Consider the following 19,892-nt stretch of genomic DNA (forward strand, 5'->3'; position numbering starts at 1 on the left):
TCTCTCTCTCTCTCTCTCTCTCTCTCTCTCTCTCTCTCTCTCTCTCTCTTCATGCTAAAAGCAAAGAAGAATCACAGGAGGAATGATTTCCTCTAAGCAACAAATACCTTTCGGTGTCATCTTTCCAGGGATACCTTACACACCTCGGTCAGCAACTCCATTTTACACTTAGTACTGTATTCCGGTTTGATAAGTCTGACATCACTTGCACCTGGGAGCTTTCCTTTCTCCGAAATTTAAGTTGGCCCACCTGACACACTAACAGCCATTAAAACCATGAATTTAAATCAACCCTCGTGTATATAGGGTGATTAACACACCGCTGATGAGCTCATGTGAAAGTATACAAATCATGCAATGTTTTGGAAGCTCTCTACATACAAACTCATTCTTGGTAAAGTAACTAAAGCTCTCTCTCTCTCTCTCTCTCTCTCTCTCTCTCTCTCTCTCTCTCTCTCTCTCTCTCTCTCTCTATATATATATATATATATATATATATATATATATAGACTTTTAAAAATTTTCACTGCAGCCAAATTAAAATAAGAATTTCTCTCTGCAACATATATATTTTAATCCAGAGGGGATTTCATGGGCTACTACAGCATATTCCACTGACATTCTCACACACATATAAAAGGAATTTTATATTTCAGCATCCAGGTGTTCACACACACACACACACACACACACACACACACACACACAAAAAGAATAATAATGAATTTGTCACCTGCAACAGATGAAGTCAATCCTCCAAAGCTGATTCTAAAAAAGGAAGTATTTTTAGAAGTAATATTTTCAGTGTATGTTTCGAAAATGTGATAATTTGCTCAACAAAAATTGGACCATGTTTTTAGCAAACAAACTTGAGATCCATTAGTCTAATAAGAACCTGGACCAGAGAGAGAGAGAGAGAGAGAGAGAGAGAGAGAGAGAGAGAGAGAGAGAGAGAGAGAGAGAGAGAGAGAGAGAGAGAGAGAGAGAAATAAGTATCAAAACAAAAACATGAAATTCACACTGATGATATTTCAACTAAAAGAGAGACCAGAGAGAGAGAGAGAGAGAGAGAGAGAGAAGTACATATCAAAAGGAAATAAATGAAATTCACTGATGATATTTTTGTGTTTCATCTTAACGACTAACAAATAATTATTTACAACTATATATTCATAACACAAACAACAGATTAACTTAGATAAGCTTCTAATTACAAATCCATTTGTCTGTCAATATAAATTGTGCTTGCATGAACACAGGCACAGGTATACATATAGAGTACACACATACAAGCATAGAAATATATATTTACAGTATTTATAAGCGGCAGTCACCCGAACTATGCATTCTGTTTAATAGCAAGTGACCTCCTAAAGCGTCTATTTCTCCACAGTTCTTGAATAGTCTTTCTACTGAAAGCCTAGAATTCCTGGAGGGAAATCAATGAAGAATTTCTTATTAACATGCATGGGTTCGAATCCCACCAATGAAGGAAAGAAATGTTTTATTTAATTTCTTTCACATGAAGTGAGCTTGTCTTGATAAGAACAGATACACATATACACGCAGGTGTATCCCAGGACATGGGGGGATATTCTTCGCCCTGGGACAGGAGAATGGTTTAGGGGTCAGTTAGGTGCCTTGACCTAAGGGTTTTGTAGCCAACAGAAATTGCACTGTCCTTGAAGAAGTTAGTAAATACATATGACTGAAATAATGGTCATTGAGAACTAATGCCCAAATCTCTAGAAAAGAATAAGATATGTAGTTATGTCGTGCTCAATATGGAAGGGTTACCACCAGTAAATATGGGCAATTTATGGAAAAGTATCTACAATGTTCCCATTCTGATGCTAAAATTTGGCAAAAATGTTAAAAATCCGAATTTGTACTGAAGGTGGGGTGAATATGGCCACACGATACATACTGTAGTTATGTCGTACTGAATATGGAAGGGTTACCAGCAGTAAGTATGTACAGTTTGTGGAAAAGTATCTACAATGTTCCCATTCTGATGCTAAAATTGACAAAAAATCTTAAAAACCCATATGATATATATAGTTATGTCGTAATTTTCACCAGTAAATGTGAGAAATTTTTGGAAAAGTAAAAATGCCCCACTGATGCTAAAATTGACAAAAATCGAACTTACATGAAACCACAGAGTTAACTCACATCTCTGCTGACCCAGATATTGTAACGCCAATTTTAGTAACCATAAATCAATCAATCATTTCTGCAGGGGCTTTCAGACGGTCAATTTCGATAAGGGCTGATGATTTTGGTCGTGAAAATCAGCCATCTTCGATTTGGGTGACTTTGGAATTTGTGTCTTCAAATATATCAGTTTGACCTGGAGAATTTTGGCAGGTCATAAAATCATCCCCTCCTTTACGAAGAGAGAAAGAATTTTAATCAAATTTCTCTGATGATTATAGAAATTATGTACTTTTTACTATTATTTTGACCTTGAATTGAATCGAATACAGAATTTAGGCCAAAGGCCAAGCATTGGGACCTATGAGGTCATTCAGCGCTGTAACCGAAATTGACAGTAAAAGTTTAATAAGTACACTATGAATCAACTGTCAGGAGAGGGTGGAAAGTAAGATGGAAGAAAGAGAATATGAAAGGAGGTACATTAAAAGGAACGAAAGTGGTAGTCTGACATTGAGAATTTTGGCAGGTCATGAAATCATCTCTTTCTTGGAAAAGAGAGATTGAGAATATTAATAAAACTTCTCTGTTAATTACAGAAAGGGTGTATTTTTCTGTGTATATACGTGTATTACTAAAACCCTTCTGAAGGGAAAGGTGTATGGAATGCCAATAAAGAAATATTAATACGAGCAAGAGAAAATAATCTTGCCCTAATACTATTCTGCTCACATTTTGATAAATTGTTATCTATTTATTAATTAATTTTTCCATTTTTAATAAGTGTAATCTCTTTTTTCTGTATTTCCTAATATGAACACCTTAATATTCTTTGGAAGCTTCAATAATAATAATAATAATAATAATAATAATAATAATAATAATAATAATAATAATATATTAATAATAATAATAATCTTTGGAAGCTTGAATTCCAAGTCAGTGGCCCTTTGGTGGGCTTGTTCTATATGAATGGGTTTCATCTACCGAATAATAATAATAATAATAATAATAATAATAATAATAATAATAATAATAATAATAATAATAATAATAATATTCAATGGCCCCTTTGGTGGGCTCGTTCTAAATGAATCGGTTTCATCTCCCGAATAATAATTCCATACCGTCCCCTTTAGCTGACGATTGCATTTACCAGCCCCCCCCCCCTCCCCGAAAAAACTGAGGAACCCGTTTCCGGGCATGCGAGGTACTAACACTTCCTCCCGTTATGAAAGCGGAGCTGAAATAATGATGGGGGCTCCGAAACCCACTTAAGGGCTGAATTATGCACAGGGGGAAAGGACCCCGCCATTTCAGTTCCGGAATTATCCATCAGTTATTCCAGCGAGGGATGTCTATGTTCTGGAAAATCTTTCTTGGTTCCAGGAGCGAGCGTTTGTAAGCAGTTGTTTCTGGATGAGTTTTAATGTCTGTGAGTTATGTAAGTCTTTAATGATTCTGTTTTGTGGAAGGGTTTGTGAAGGTAAATTTTGGTAGATGTTATATATGTGTATTTTTGGGGTATTCTTTTCAATGATGGTTTAGACTTTAAAAGCTAGAGTTTAGGATGAATTACATGTGAAAGGCTGTATTTTACACACTCTCTCTCTCTCTCTCCCTTGGCAGTTATACTGCAATACAATCAAAGGTATTTTTGGCAGGGTTAAAAATATATGTCAGCAATTGCAAAAATAGTTTATCAATGACTTACAAGTGAAAGGTTATATTTTAGTCTATTTCTGAGATGTTCTACTCTCTCTCTCTCTCTCTCTCTCTCTCTCTCTCTCTCTCTATATATATATATATATATATATATACTTAGCAGTTATACTTTAGTCAGTTAATGGTGCTTTTGACAGAGTTTAAAAATATATATCAACAATTGCAAAAATAATACTTTAGCAATGAATTACAAGTGAAAGGTTATACTTTAGACTATTTCTGAGACGTTCTACTCTCTCTCTCTCTCTCTCTCTCTCTCCTTGAAGAATTCCCAGAACCCATCCAATGCCTAACGCGAATAATAGCATCACATAAACGCCACAAGGGATACTAAATCTCCGCTAATGAAGTACATAACGAGGCAGGTAAAGATGGTCCACCTTTTTAATTAGGCTTATAACTTCCGGTGCGAATTCACCTGGACCCCTATAAATCGGGAGGGGTACGAAGTGGCAGTTCTAAGGGCCTATGTAAGTATTTTTCTGTAAGGGCTGCGAATTGACTTGTAATAATAATAATAATAATAATAATAATAATAATAATAATAATAATAATAATATATTGACTGAAATATTAGTTTACTATTTGCAGATATTTTTCCTTATTAAAATTGATAGTTTCTATGCTTATCGAACGTGACAGTCTGCTCGAAAAATTTTTATAATTCTTTCTTTTAGTTTCTCACATTTCACTGTTCGTAATTAATGACGTTCTAGGCGAGAGAGAGAGAGAGAGAGAGAGAGAGAGAGAGAGAGAGAGAGAGAGAGAGAGAGAGAGAGAGAGAGAGAGAGAGAGAAGGCTAGGCCTAGGTCTTGTTACCACCTCGGAGCGGGAACAAACCGGTCAGGACGGAGAACAAAAGACAAAAAAGTAAAATAAAAATTCTTTCGGTAAATTCCTTTGGTTCTCTGAACAAAAACACGACAAAAAAGACACAAAAAGTCTTTGTTTACACCATTTTTTTTTTTTGTCTGACCACCGGAGGACCGTGGGATACAAAGGGATACAAATGAGTCGGTTTGAACATTCAAAAGTTTGTGCCGTTTTCAAACGGTTCGGGCCGCTAATTTAAAAGGCCGCGGAGTTTGGGAACGTTAGAACGATTTCAGGCTAGACTTTAATAATACGTAAATGAAACTGGGCATTTATAAGGTATAGGGGAAGGTATATATATAATTATAGAGTGTTTAAGTAGGATCTAATCCTATTGCTTCTTGTAAAATAATAATTGTTCATTGCGTCTATATGTTTGACGGTTGCAGGTAACTAACCGGTTAGTCTCATGTACACTTACACGCCGCGAAAATTAATTTAATTTTCAGTTAAACTCGTAATGTTTATTGTTATTTTTAGTATCATCGTCAATGTTAATATACCAGTTATTATTATTATTATTATTATTATTATTATTATTAAGTTTAATCAATAATCTCGTTCAAACAACTTCGTGAAATATGTGGCCGCTTGCCACGACTAATAATTATAATATTAATGGCGTTCTTTGTACGGTTGTTTGTCATTTACGAAACTACGCTTCGGTTGTTTCAAAATGGTTGTTTACCGGTTGTTTGGTGACTCACTTTCAGTTGTTTGAAGAAAAAACAAGAAAAACTCGGTTAGTCTGGAACAGCAAGCGAGTGGGTTGCCATCATTCGTTTGTGTGTGATTTAAGGTGAGTTCTCTTGTTTATATCTAAGGTTTCATTATATTTTGAATTTTGCGTAGAAGGTGATGAAATCCATCTTAAAATGATGGATGCGTAACTTATAGTGAATTGAATTAGGCTTTTTAACTCTAAATATACTCTATTTGAAATTCATTCAAATGGCGGCAACTTAGCAATGATTGGTTGAGTTGAAGATGTCCGAATAGAATCGTTACATTTCATGTCAGTGCTTGGTGATTAAGATGAAGGCTTATTTATTAACGTAAATTTCTTCCTAAAATATATATATTATGTCTGTTAATAATGCTATCGAGTTAAGAGCCTATAATGACGTGTTCGTGAGACAAGAAGTAAAGAGAACTTGCGCCGAAGTCAACGTTTGTAAAGGGTTTCGGATACACTATTATGCAAAACGTGTTTGTGTATTTTCCACAATTTTAACGTAAGATGGAACAATTCGCATCAACTATTAAAATAAACATGATAACATTAACATTATCTAAAGAGTGGATTCTACTTAAAACGTGGAACTGGCCAAAATTACTGCTAAACTTTTCGGGGAGGTAAAACGAACAGCCGTAATGTCTTTATGGCGGGTGAACAGTAGTTTCTAGACTTGGGGGCCTTTTAAAATGCACTAAGCACTTGATAGCATCGTTATATGAATATGGTTGGCCATTTTTTATTATAATGTCTGCAGTTCAATACTACCGTGGCTATTTTCGTAGGTGCACGAACTAAAATAATCACATTTTCCAATAAAACGAGAAGTTTTCACGATACTCATACAAGATGGTGGTACTAGCCGATTAGAATACATATCTATTTCATAGTTTTGTTTTCTGTAAAATAATAAAAAAAAATGCACAAAACTTTATAAATGTGAGCTTAGGAATCAACAAATCATCTTGATATTTGGCAGTAGATGGACTAATTAGGTATAGCACAGATGTACAAAATGTAGGCCTATGATGTACCAGCCTTATGCAGAAATACGAAATTAATTTTAAAAATTATGCTTAACTTCATAAATAACAATTACATATGAAGGACGCTGCAAAGAACCTTAAGTAATGCCTACAGTGCACCGCATGAGATGCACTAATTGCACTATCCCCCTAGGGGACAGATAGATTTATTGGTCTATAGAGAGAGAGAGAGAGAGAGAGAGAGAGAGAGAGAGAGAGAGAGAGAGAGAGAGAGAGAGAGCAGACGCAATCGTTAGGAGCTCTAACAACGGTTTTGAACTCAAATTCTGTGTCAAACATTACAGTGAATAATATTCACAGTTTTTCAAACCAACAAGTTCTCAGTAATAACAACATTGATTAAATTACAGAAGAATTATGATGCTATGAACTGAATTTTACTGATGGCCGTCTCCAAATATAAAAACATTGTTGAATATTATTGACAGTTTGGAAATACTCAAGTTGAGACATTATTAGCGGCTAACTAGTCTCAGATTTCTGAAAATTATTCTTTTTAATTCCAAGGTTACTTGAGAAGTAATTTAGCCTGATACTACTTTTAACCAGCGTGATTGGTAGTTTACCCTGTAGAGATTTAATCTTTTAATCAAGTTGTTTAGTTAACTACACTAGTAAAGTTCGAGGTGATTGTTTAGTTAACTAAACTAGTTAAGTTCAGGTACTAATCTGATATAAAAAAATTTTATTTTAGATTATGTCGTTATTACAGTTATCTAATTTCTCTCTTTTTTGTTTGTAGATACATGCCAACTGACAATATGAATTTTTGAGTAGGTCTAGGTTAAATATATGGCCAGGTTATATATATAAAAAATTTAGTGTGGGTCACGTTTTAACTAATGATATTGACTGAGAAAACTTGTCTATTATTATTTTCAATCATTTATATTTTAATGACAATATTAAACTGAAATAAACAGCATTATACTTTTTAAATGACAATATTAAACTGAAATAAACAGCTTGCATACTTGGCTTTAAATGCCGCCTATTCTGTAATGAATATTTATTTCCCGTTCTGTAGGCTGGAAATTTTATCTTTTCAAAAGAAGACCCACCGTTAAAAGACCTATCAATTTTTGCTTAATCACCTAGCGAATAGTGGTTCCACAGAATAACTGCTTTGCTAAGAAACTCCTGTTTTTTATATATATGTATATATATAATGTATATACATATTCAACAAAATCCAATATCAATTAATGGTATCTATTGTTAAAAAACTATACCTAGGTGATATGATAAGGTGCTGATTTTGGCAATTTTTTTATTAAAATGCCCCTGTGGACATTCAATTAAAAATTTCAATGTAATGCTCCTGATACTCCTATATAATTCTCCTGATACTTTTATATAATTCTAATGATACTCCTAAATAATTCTCCTGAAAGATTTCAGACTCATTTAGCTTATATAAATCTCCTGATACTCCTATAGTTTACAGTTCTCCTGACAGACAGAGTTCAGATTAGTCTAGCTTAATATCTGGGATCAGATCATTCTGTAACCTCAGTTCAACTTCCAAGAAAACCCTATAAATGTTCACTATATGAAACCATCCCATTTCTTCATCTGGAATTCTCAGACCATCACAGGTTCCCTTTGAGACATAATTTCAGATTTTCGGCTGAATTTCCCAGAAGCCCCCATCATCAATGGCTCTGAGGGCTGGCTCACAAGGGAAGGAGCATGGCATGTGCTTCTTGAGAGTCGAGGAGGCCTACGTCAGTCCTCGGTGCACCACTCCAAATACTTCTGTGTACCTGACTCCTAATTTCCAGCCAGGTACGTTCTGTCATGTTTAGCCACTGTTCTTAGTGTGTATCCAAAAGCAAATTGGTACCGTGAGGTTTCAGAAGCAACATACAAAACTGAGATGACACGATTCTGGTTCCTGGATGCAAATTCCTGAGATGTATGCTAGTATTGCACCAGACCTAGTTTTTTTGCCATGTCCCTAGGTTAGGTTAAGGTTAAGGTTAAGGTTAAGGTTAAGGCTAGGTTAGGTTAGGTTAGGTTAGGTTTGATTAGGTTAGACTGATACCTCCATAGTAATTTGGGTGTGAGAAACATGGATTATTTTCAAGAAAACTGTTAGTTTTTAAGACATGGCGTCCCGCTGTTTTCATGGAAAGGGCCCGTTATTCGGTTACATCTCAGGAAAATGCTCCCTGGATAGTCTAGGAGTGCTTTAGAAAGCTGTAATTTGGGATTATGCAAGCTAATCTTATTTCCTCTCATAGTACACAATAAGTACTTATTACTGAGACTCTGTTTTGACTACCAATTGGTAGATCTGAAGACTAACATTTATTCAAAGCTTATTTAGACTTAATTCTAAATGTGATTTTGAAACGCCAGAGCTTTAGTGTTTCTTAAAATATCAGCTGAGTAGTGATCAAGGCTATGTAATATATTTTCTTCAGTTATATGATGTAATGTATAATCTGCCTGAACTGGGAAGCCTTGACTTTATAAAGGAAGTTGGTAAGTCTCACACAGAGTTAGGTACCTCTGCCTTTTTTCCCATTTCAAAACTGTAAAAAAAGTAATTACTGAATATCACTGATTAAAGGCAGCTCTGATTGTTTACCTAATGTTGTGAGTTGGACTTTAACAGTAGGATTTAATTGCAGATGAAGAGGCAAATCCAGTTGGCAGTGATTCGGAGGAGGATTGCTTCGAAGAATTCTACTCTCCGCTATCTCAAGGAAACGTCTCAGTAGGGCACAAAAGCTTCCGAAAGGAGGACAACCTGAATTCCAGCTATGCTACGCCAGGTGCTGGAAAAATTAAAGCACTGGTCAAGGCTGGGGACTTTCAGAGGCATGGGAGCAATCGTAGGAGAGCAGCGGAGGATCCAGAAGATGATGTCAAGAAGGGCAGGTCATCCTCAGACAATGACGAGAAAGGAATAGAACACATGTTAGATGATGCTGATACTACCACAGAAGATATTTCACTCAACATTGCTGAGACAAGGTTTTCTGAAGACAGTCGGCCAGTCAGCGTTCGTCCCCTCATGCCGCACTTGAACACCTCTACTCCAAAACCAGCGAGTGCCAAATATAAACATTACTCTCTTCCGGAGCTGAGTATGAGTGCTGCAGAGGAAAGCGTACACGACGAAAGCAACGAGGAAAACTGGAGCATAGATCAGAACACACTCACGAAAGTCAGGGAGTGTTTCGACTCGACGAAATTCAAGAAGTATTACTATCTTTGTGACACCTTGCAAGACATACTGACACCTGAGAAAGGTGAGCAGATTTCAGTCGGTTCTCATCGGCACAGGCACTTCTTCAGCGAGGAGTTCATGGAAGCCATCCATAATTCTTTGCAAGAACATCTTAATCTCAACAATGTTAGTGGTGACGATGTCAGTACCGGCAACGCCGATAGCGGGATTTCATCCCCGAAGAGAATATCTATCGAGGGAGCCGATGAACTTGGTAACACTGACCAGTGTGAAGTTGCAGCCACGTTGGACGGTACCGGCAAGCTAAGTCAAGAGAGGGGGGTGATTAGTTCTGAGAGGTCGCCCGAAAACTCTCGTACGTTGACCCTGAAGATGAAGATACAGGCTTCAGATTTGAGAGACACAGCATACTTCCATCCCACCAAAAGAACCTGAGAGACTTAGGAGCTGAGGGTGTATTTGTTGAGAGCAAAACCGAAGATATTGGTCTCAAGAAAATTGCAGCGCCAGAGTTTAACCTCAGTTGCGGGAGCAACGAAGGATTCCGTTCGAAGAGGTTATCAGACATATTCCTACAGCCTGACCTTGAAGGTGAGGATGCAGGCCTCAGGTACGAGAGACACAGCTCACTCCGCCTCACCAAAGACGACCTGAAGGAATTGGGAGTTGAGGGTGTCTTTGTTGAGAGCAAAACCCAAGATATTGGTCTCAAGAAAATAACAGCGCCAGAGTTCAACCTTAGCGATGGCAGTAAGGAAGAATTCAGTTATGATATACCAGACTTGTCAATTGTGGAAACCAATGACCCTGCATGTTTTGATGATACTGGGAGCTCAAGTGCCAACTCTAGTGAAATTCCCCAATGTAGAGAAATTCCTGTTTCCCCCTCTGACACCCTGGTAACTAATGAAGGTGATGACCCTGAACTGAGTAGAAATGAACAGTGTGTATCAGAACTGACATCAGAGGTCAGCAGGGTCTCAGAAGTTACAGCAACAAACTTGGATTCTGAGGGAGGTAAGTTTGAGCATGAAACCCCACATGAAGGTCATGTTTTGTAGCTGTAGCTAGTGCAAGCATGTAAATTGTATCTTATGTAATACTGTGAATCAGTTCTGGTCTGATATTTTGTGGGCTAGGTGCTGTTTCAAGAATGTCGTGTGTGTGTGTGTGTGTGTGTGTGTTTTGTTAATAAAAGATAAGATGTTTTGTTTACAGAGATGCCTTCCAGCTTGAATGTGGGAAACTCCACCATCTGCAGAGGTGATGGGGAGGATGATGCTGATGTAAGTAATCCAGGGTGTTTGTGATACAGTCCATGAATGCTTCTAACCGAGTTGTTTCGAGCTTGGCCCTGTTGTAGTCTTTAGTTTTCGTGTACATCTGATGCTGCAAGGTTAAATAGCACCAGAAAGCTGTTCATAGTTTGCGACTGATTTGCAGAGAATCTTTAGGGGTTTCTTCTGGACGGGAGCGTCCAGAAGATAGGTGACTAGATGGCTGAAACGTCGATGCCTTTATTATTATTATTAGACAAATTCTAGCACTAAAGAGCCAAACCAAAGCCTTGCACCTTAAAGTTGTGGTCATTATAGGAAAAAAAACCATATGATGCTTGACGACTATATAAGATCAAATGTGATGGATTTCAGCAATGCAACAGTCCTCAGAAAAAGGCTAGTGCTGTCAGTACACCTTACATCTTGCGATGTAAGCGTTACTGAAGGTTGTCTGCAGCGTCCTTTTTAGTCTTTTACTTCACCTCCATCCCTGCTTCCTCCTTCCATTCCACTGTCTAACCATTCCAGCTCCCTAATCTTACCACTGTCTTAATCACTGAATGGCTGAAAGTGGCCCAGAGCTTGGCTCTGTAGCCAAACTTTCATAAAATCCAATCCAGTACAACAATTATTTGTGGAAAAAAGAATCTGTTGGCTGTCGACTTAATAAATAGAGCTTTGCCTGAACTATCTGCATCTTCATATCCTTTAATGTATACATTACAGAAGTCCTGAAGGCTAGTGTACACTGCTGGTGATTCTTGGTTCAAATCTTTGAGTACTAAAGACAATGAGTAATTTTAATGGCTTCTATAGGTTCTACCTGTAATGTTTGATGGTTCTTTTAGAGGTTTCCCTGTTAAGGTAATAAGGAGCAAGCAAAATCTATCCTGATAGGTACATCCTTATACCACTGTCAAACAAACAGGCATTAGTGTTTTCATACTGGAGTCTTTAGCCTTTGGAATCAAAGCTGTTAGATATTGGTTGGTAAAATTATCTTATACTGAACAGTTTAATACTTAGTATTCATTGTACAGTACCACCTACAGGGGTATTAGTATAAAAACGAAACTAGAGTAAAAATAATTTTTACAAAATTTGACTCAAAAGGGTACCCCTTCTCTTCACAAACAGGACATCTCTGTACCAGAGACTGGAGCACGATTAAAACACAGAATCTACCCTGTTCTGGAGCCCCCACCTGATCAGTTCATACCAGAGTTCTTTGCAGGAGAAGAAAGGCACTGGAGAAATGTAGTAATCGGCGGCGTCTGGAGGAGAATTGACATGACGGCCATAGAACCTTATCGCAAGGTATGTTCTAGTATGTTTTTGCCTTTTACATACTTTTGTCTCATTACTGTATCTAGTGGAAGCTGGCAGGCACTTTCAGATGTTAAAGCTACTGGGTGTACATGAGGTTTGAACTAGAGGTGCTCTGCTATTTTTTACCTATTTTTAAATCTTTTGGGGTATTATTTTACTTCCGTACCACAACGCAATACTAGAGTTTTTATGCTGCATTCTAAGCCTTCTTAATATGTTTAGACGACAATCGCACTGAAATATATTGAAAATTTACTATTACAGAAAAATTTAATACGCTGGTACTATACACAGCACTCATGGGAGTGGTTGGGATATTAAAGTAAAATATTACATTTTTGTTTGGTTTTTAATCAAAGTGGTGTTACAACAACAAAGGTCATTCAACTGATTTTACTGTATGTTTAATAACTATAGTGAGTCTGACAGTTTTGATAATTTATGTAATGGTTTTAAGAAATTTGTGATAACTGAACCATTGTGCAGAATTCATCTGCGCTTCAAAATCTTTAAGTGAAACTAGATTTCAATACCATGGTAATTATTTTCCCAAGCACCTTTTCATGCTTGTCTAACTTTGTGATAAAGATTTGAATACGGCAATATACATTGTTACATCTTATACTTTATTCATCAAATATTCAGAACTTTTTTCCTTTACTCATTGTCATTAATTAATTTTGATTATATTCACTTATTTTCTTTTTATGTCTACTTATGTTCTACTTTGCTAATCATTCTCATCCTGTATCTTACTTTGTAATGCCAAAGACAGAATAATTACCACCCTTTCTAATGCCAAAGATAGAATAATTACCACCCTGTACAGTTTGTGTTTCAACTGTGCTTAATTTTAGTAAGAATATTCCCAGTGAAAGCACCTCTTGAGAAACATAACTTTCAATATGAGACTAAGAGAGGTGTTGCTGGATTTTGAATACTGGGTACTTTTATGCTCTTGAAGCAATCTCAGAGCACACTTTTCAAAGGCTCTAAAGTATAGCTCCAAAATTTGCTACGGAGCAGAGTGCCCTAATAATGCCTGAGCCACTGAGGCTCGACCATTAAAGCCCTATCTTGATCCAGTTTCAAATTTTCCATATTTTTAAAAGTTGTGAAAATCCCATTTTATCTGCGACCTCAGAATCAGTATGTATTGTCACTTCTGTTTCCGATCACCTTAGTCTCACCCTCTAATGTTTTAAAACATCTCTAATACACTGGCAAGACTTTTATTTATTCAGCTGTACGTTTGGTTGTACAGTTGTTATATTTTGAATGGTTGAAGTAATAAAATAACTTCACTTAAACCTTTTCAGTGCGTAAGTCACGGAGGGTATCTGGTTGAAAGCCAACAAGCAGTCATCGTCTTCTGTGCCTGCCACTTGCCTGCTAAATCAGTGAGAAATTACAGCTACATCATGGACAATCTTTTCATGTGAGTTCTGTGCTTTTCGCATGACGTTGTGACTTTGTTTTGTGTGTACATTTATACACTAAAATTTGGACCTGTGCTTCACATTTTACCATTTTCTAACTAAGTTTTTAATTTTGTATTGCAGTTATGTATTGTCAACTCTGGAGCAGCTAGTTGTAGAGGATTATGTTCTGGTGTATCTAGCCGGTGGTGCTCAGAGCTCCCACATGCCCACCTTACAGTGGCTGAGAAAGGCGTACCAAATGATTGCTAGAAAATTGAGGAAGAAATTGAAGGCACTTCATGTTGTGCACCCGACATTTTGGGTGAAGACTGTCGTGAAGTTTTCGAGGCTGTTCGTAAGGTAAGACCCACAAGCTACACGTTTTTGTCATTTCAGTGACTACAGTCAAAGATCTTGTCAGTTTTCTAAAAGTACAACACCATTTTGCTTTCCTCTGAGGAGCTGTTGGACTATTTAGAATCTACTGGTCACTTTTTACCAGATTTTAATAGCCACAGTACCCTTTTAACTTCTTGATTTCTTCACACTTTGGAAACGCTTGTCACCACTAGGCCTAGATCCAAATGGAGATAGAAATGAAGCTATTCTGATGTTCAGCCGAGATTCGATCTCGGGTCCAGGGTATCAGAATGAATACTTGAATTTTGTATGACAGCAATTACTTTTCATGGGATATATATGTTGAAGTTGGGCTACTGTTTCATATTATTGCTATACAATAGAATCTTTTCACCACAAATCCACTACGATAACCCTTTCATGTTCTGCATTTGGGACATTACTTCATGTGCAAATGAAAAGAACATTCAGTTAACAGCATAGTAGTAGTAGTACACAAGATTAGCCTTTGAAACGGCTCCCAGGCAGCATCACCAGAACTCATCCCAAAGTCCCCAGTAGCTGCATTCAGCCATTTTTCGAGCACTGGGGAGCATTTTTACAGAGCTGTTGATAACCCCAGATGTATCATGGATCCATCTTTAGGGATTACCTTGTTATTGCGATACCCTCTCATTATTACCTTTCACCCTCCCTTCACCATTTTGACTGTATTTTCCACTCTTAGGAAAACAAACAGGCAGTGAGTTTGGGTCAAGTTTTTTTAAAGAAAAGTGACATCTGGATTAGTTACTGGCAACTCTGGTTTGTTTCTGCTTCACACAGTGAAGCATTGTGAAGCGTAGTGTTGACTTTACTCTGCATGATTTTTGTTTGTGTATTTTCCTGAATATTTAATCATTTTCTCCTTCTGCCTGGCTTTAATGAACAACTCACTTTTGCCTGTTAGTTTACTCACTTTTGAATTTGCATGTATTTCAAAGTACACTGTGTTATTACTCTTCAATTTTCACTTTAATATACTTGCTCCACAATCTCCCCTGACTCTCAAGCAATGATAGTGCAACAAAGATAATCTAGTCTGCATTGTAAAGCTTGCCAATTCATTCACTTTTTCCTCTGCAGCGACAAGTTCTACCGAAAACTCTCCTTTGCGAGCAACTTGGCAGAATTGGCCCAGAAGGTCCCACTGGGGCGCCTCCAGATCCCAGACGTTGTTATGCAGTGAGTATTTTGCTGTTGGTGTCATTTGATGTCTAATTTATATTTTTTAATTGGCTTTAATCTTTAATATGGTTTTAGGAGCGTCCGTCCTACCTCGGAGTAAGAAAGGAATATAAAATTTTAAACTTTGGCCAAAGGTCAAGCGCTGGGACCTACGAGGTCATTCAGTACTAAAAGGAAAATTGAGTAGGAAGGTTTGACAGGTGTAACAGGAGGAAAACCTCACAGTTCCACCATGTAACAATTGTTGAGAGGGTGGAAAGTAAGACGGAAGAAAGTGAATATGAACGGAGGTACAGTAAAAGGAATGAAAGGGGTTACAGCTAGGAGCCCAAGGAAGGGACGCTGCAAAGAATCTCAAGTAATGCCTACAGTGCACCGCATGAGGTGCACTGACAGCACTAACCCCCCCCCCCCTTCCCCATCCATCCTACCTAAGATATAGTACAGTCAACAATTTTTTAGAGTATTGTTTTAAATAAATTCAAAATTAATATAATTACATAACCTATGTTAATTTTTATCTTATTAGGCTCTTCTCTCTCTCTCTCTCTCTCTCAGAGGAACATCACACTACCATCCGCATTTCATTCACTGTTACAAATACGATCCACAGTTTTCATGAACTGAAAATGTATGAATTAAGGGAACCTTAAGTAATCTACCTACATTTTGAGTTTGTCACTGTGAAATTTATCTTGTGAATATATTGTGAAAGCTGAAGGCCTTTAGTTCAACTAAGGAGCATATTCCAGTACCTGTGTCCTTCATGTACCATCCACGATGAAAATAGAGTTTTCTTGGCTATGCCAACTTAACTTACACCTTGGCCAACTTTTTATGCTTGAAAGTGCTTGGGTCTTTGACCTTCCAAGCTTGTAGAGGTTTGTATAGTTCCGAAAGCATTAATTTTATACATAACTAAAGTTTTTTCCTTTTTTTCAGAGTGGATTTCGAACTGATGATTAAGGAGAAGAAGAAAAACAAGTCTAAAAGCCGCTAGGATTCAGCCACATTAAGAATTCAAAGAATTCGGAGCATTTTGAAGATACGATTTTAAGCCAGTGTCACCGGGAAGGTATAGGTGATAATCCACGGGTATACCAAAGAAAAGTTTAGCAGAAGAAGAAAGCCTTCTTCTTCTTCTTCTTCTTCTTCTTCTTCTTCTTCTTCTTCTTCTTCTTCTTCTTCTTCTTCTTCTTCTTCTTCTTCTCATTTATTTGGATTTTCTAATAAGATCAACCACAATCAGGATTTGAAGGTATAGCTGCCTGTGCATAATTGCTTTGGGGCTTACTCTCTCTTATATCTAACTCCCCAGGGCACTGTCATTTAGTGAAAACGATAGAAAGCAACGATAGAAAGCAACAATAGAAAGCTAAAGATGTTTTCTGTGTTACACTACTTACATTCTTGCTTGTGAAGTGATGTGATAAACTTGGGATTAATGAAAGCGATCTACTGGTTTCCAGCAAATGGGGAAACAATAAGATTATTTCGAATCTCCGCGAGGGATCTGTTTATGCAAAATTTATTTAAGAATATGGAGAGAAGTTGATGTTGGTAACCCATGAAAATTAAGCAAGCAGTGCTTCTACCTATGAGCCAATTACATATGCTCACTTTGCTATGTAAGACATGTACTCAGTGAGGCCTCTAATTGTTTTAGATTCTCAGCTGAATAATGGAATAACATTCCTTCCCCTCTAGAATCCAAGGACACAGTATTGTATCTTTATTTAATAGACGACATACAACTTACATAAAGTGTCCCAGAGGCCCAAATCAAGTTGCTGATGTGATGCAGGTAACGGAACTGAATGCAAACACATGACAAAAATGATTTCACAGAGGGCAAGAAGGATTATTATGCCACAGGGAAGGATAATCCCATCAAGGACACTCTAGGATGTGCTTGATAAAAACGAAATTAACGTAATACAGAAGGCTCTTCGTTAAATGTTCTCAGGAAACCAACCAGAGATTATGACCTGGTCTAAGTCTTAACCGGGTGTAATGGTACGCAGGGGGAGATGTATACTTTCTGCTACGAAGGAAATGACAGATGCCTCATTGCAAATTGGTGAAGATGAGGGAAATGGCAGCTTTAAAATGTGTTAGACACATCAGAATCCGTCAACGACGTGGAATATAAATGAGGAAATTGTGGATAAGATGACCTTAAGAAATAGTTACAAAAAAACGTATAGTGAAGCTCTGATAATTGTACTTACTCAAGATAATAAAGAGATTTCTATATTTCCATTAATGAAAACACATTCTTCGTGTTTATTCTGCATGGTTAAGAATAAAGCCTCTGCAAAAACACAAAGTTTAATTTTAAAAATTATAACAAAAAATTAATAGAGTGGCCACATTCTTCAGACAACTGGATACTTGATAGGGAAAGAAAGCTTTCATCTATGAAGGCATTTTCCCAAATCTCTTAATGTACCAAACAGCCAAAATGGAGTTAGATATTTGAAGAGGAAACTGCTCCTTCGTCCAGGAAACAACTCGGCTAAACAACAACAAACAAGGCACTTTCAAGAAATTATTTTATCCAAAGAAGACCCACCCAGACTGACAGTTTTAATTTTAATTTGCTTTTTTAATCTTTTAATCTTTTTACCTTTTGTTTTCGTTTTTACTTTTTATTCCTTTGTATAAACTTTACCATTACTTTTTACTACAGCTGAAGAGGATCTTAGGTGGGGGTCGAAAGCCCTTGTTTTAATACTGATTTTACTTACAGATCTTCTTTTGATATTTATATTTTGCTTAAAGCTCTTCTTTTAATATTGATTTTACTTAAAGCTCTTCTTTTAATATTGATTTTATTTAAAGGTATTCTTTTAATACTAATTTTACTTAAAACTGCTCTTTTAATATTTATTTAACTTAAAGGTCGTGATTCTACAGTGGCCTTTTTTCTTAATAATTTCCATATTTTATTCCATTAACAGTTATACTCATACTGATACTGTGCTATTGTTTGTAATGCACTCGGTAACGTGAAAGATTGATCTCTGATGTTCATAAATATTGAATAAGATTTTGACTCTTCAAATGGATAGCAAATGGTAAATAACTGAGATTCAAATATTATATTATAAAAGTATTATATTTCCCCACTGTAAATATTTATGTTCATTCTGGTGTCAATAAAAGTGTACATAGAGAGAGAGAGAGAGAGAGAGAGATTTTCTTTAATGACAATCTATTTTATTACCAGAGGCACAATCGTCAATACATAAATCTTGACGATTCTAATTTATAATTTTTATGAGATTTCAGTAACTGTAATAAATATTGGTCTAAAAGTTAATTATTTGTAAACAAAAACAGCCTTCCCAAGTACACACACATTTATTATAACTATGGTTCCGAGATATAGATTTCTATATTTTATATACGAAAAAATATTAGTCATACAACGTTTACAGAAACCACTCTGGTTCCGAGATATAGATCTATATACGAAAAAATATTCGGTCATGTAATGTTTATAGAACCACCCAATTAGCTAATCTGACTATAGTATGGGGCTACTCAAATTCGCTAGAGATAAAATTGACTGCAAACGCTGGTTATTTAAAACCAGAGGCCTATTTCTTGACCATAAAATATTCAGCAAAATAGCCAAACTGAATGACGTATGTGACTGACAAAATAATATCAAAAGAATAGTGATGAATCATAAAAAAAGAACATAACATAGCTTTTGTTAAGGTGAAAATTAAATCTGTATTTTAGGCCAAGAGGAAATATGGATTTCCGATGGAATTTGGTAAGAGAAAAACCTGTAAATTTTGTTTTTGTAAATGGCTTTCTCAGCTGAGATACAAAGAGGTCTGTTAGACAATGTTGCCCAATGATGTTGAATGCCAATTTAAGGAACCATCATATAGAGTAATTACGGCTAAAAATAATAGTGGGCCCTAAGTTACCTATTAATTAAGATATATTCAAGAAAATTAAGAAATCTGAACTAGTCAAATAAAAGCAAAATTTGAATTATAGCTGTTGGCAGATTAGGGCAATATAAAACACTGGTATTTCGTCTCATTAAAAACAGGTAATTGTTCAAAAAAGGTATTAATCATTTCTCAAAATGCACACCTGATGTGAAATGCCCTTTCGAGAATTTGCCTCTATCAATTGCTTTTCAAGCAAAGCTATCAAACCTTGTCAGACTCAAGTGTTTTAACAATAGTATTACAAGGTTGTTTAACCTGACATTTCGACCTGGCTTATTCAAATTTTGTGTTCATTTTGATACAAAAACATTTACTGAAACAAGACGCATAGCGATGGTGAGCGTCTTAAGCAGAATACAGAAACCATTTTATGATATTGTGAAGGGCCTTTTAAACACGCTGGGAACCAGTGATAACTTTATTTATAGAATCTGGAAGTGGAATGGAATGGAATACAAAATTTGGTTGGAAGAAAGAGAATATAAACGGAAGTACAGTTAAAGGAAAGAAAGGGGTTGTAACAGCCAGGGACGCTGCAAAGAACCTTAAGTAATGCCTA

The 19,892-nt window shown here is 36.4% G+C and overlaps 3 protein-coding genes across 3 annotated transcripts in view; 2 read left to right on the forward strand and 1 right to left on the reverse strand.

Moving 5' to 3' along the window:
* Positions 1 to 5,509: 5,509 nt before the first annotated feature.
* Positions 5,510 to 10,153, forward strand: LOC136856257 (uncharacterized; the record flags this gene model as incomplete). The annotated part of the gene is made up of 3 exons (XM_067133950.1): positions 5,510 to 5,554; positions 8,160 to 8,325; positions 9,177 to 10,153. Coding segments are annotated over exons 2-3 (1,107 nt in total), but the record flags the coding sequence as incomplete, so codon positions are not given.
* Positions 10,154 to 10,166: 13 nt separating this feature from the next.
* LOC136856422 (protein prune homolog 2-like) lies at positions 10,167 to 18,542 on the forward strand. The gene is made up of 7 exons (XM_067134285.1): positions 10,167 to 10,756; positions 10,958 to 11,025; positions 12,157 to 12,336; positions 13,668 to 13,786; positions 13,911 to 14,129; positions 15,255 to 15,353; positions 16,299 to 18,542. The coding sequence occupies exons 2-7, from the start codon at positions 10,960 to 10,962 to the stop codon at positions 16,354 to 16,356; spliced, it is 741 nt and encodes a 246-aa protein (XP_066990386.1). The 5' UTR covers positions 10,167 to 10,756; positions 10,958 to 10,959; the 3' UTR covers positions 16,357 to 18,542.
* The window catches only part of LOC136856258 (nucleolin-like), a 49,389-nt gene continuing 45,965 nt past the window's right edge, over positions 16,469 to 19,892 (reverse strand). The window contains exon 4 of the mRNA XM_067133951.1: positions 16,469 to 16,582. Within this exon, the coding sequence (XP_066990052.1) occupies positions 16,469 to 16,582 (114 nt within the window). The remainder of the gene's footprint in view (positions 16,583 to 19,892) is intronic.

The sequence above is a fragment of the Macrobrachium rosenbergii genome, chromosome 35 (genome assembly GCF_040412425.1).
Source record: "Macrobrachium rosenbergii isolate ZJJX-2024 chromosome 35, ASM4041242v1, whole genome shotgun sequence".
Classification (NCBI taxonomy): Eukaryota; Metazoa; Arthropoda; class Malacostraca; order Decapoda; family Palaemonidae; genus Macrobrachium; species Macrobrachium rosenbergii.

Coding starts and splice junctions, on each gene's coding strand:
- LOC136856422 (XM_067134285.1), top strand. CDS start 10,960: ATGCCTTCCAGCTTGAATGTGGGAAACTCCACCATCTGCAGAGGTGAT. Junction 12,337..13,667: donor CCATAGAACCTTATCGCAAG/GTATGTTCTAGT, acceptor AAACCTTTTCAG/TGCGTAAGTCACGGAGGGTA. Junction 14,130..15,254: donor TTTTCGAGGCTGTTCGTAAG/GTAAGACCCACA, acceptor TTTCCTCTGCAG/CGACAAGTTCTACCGAAAAC.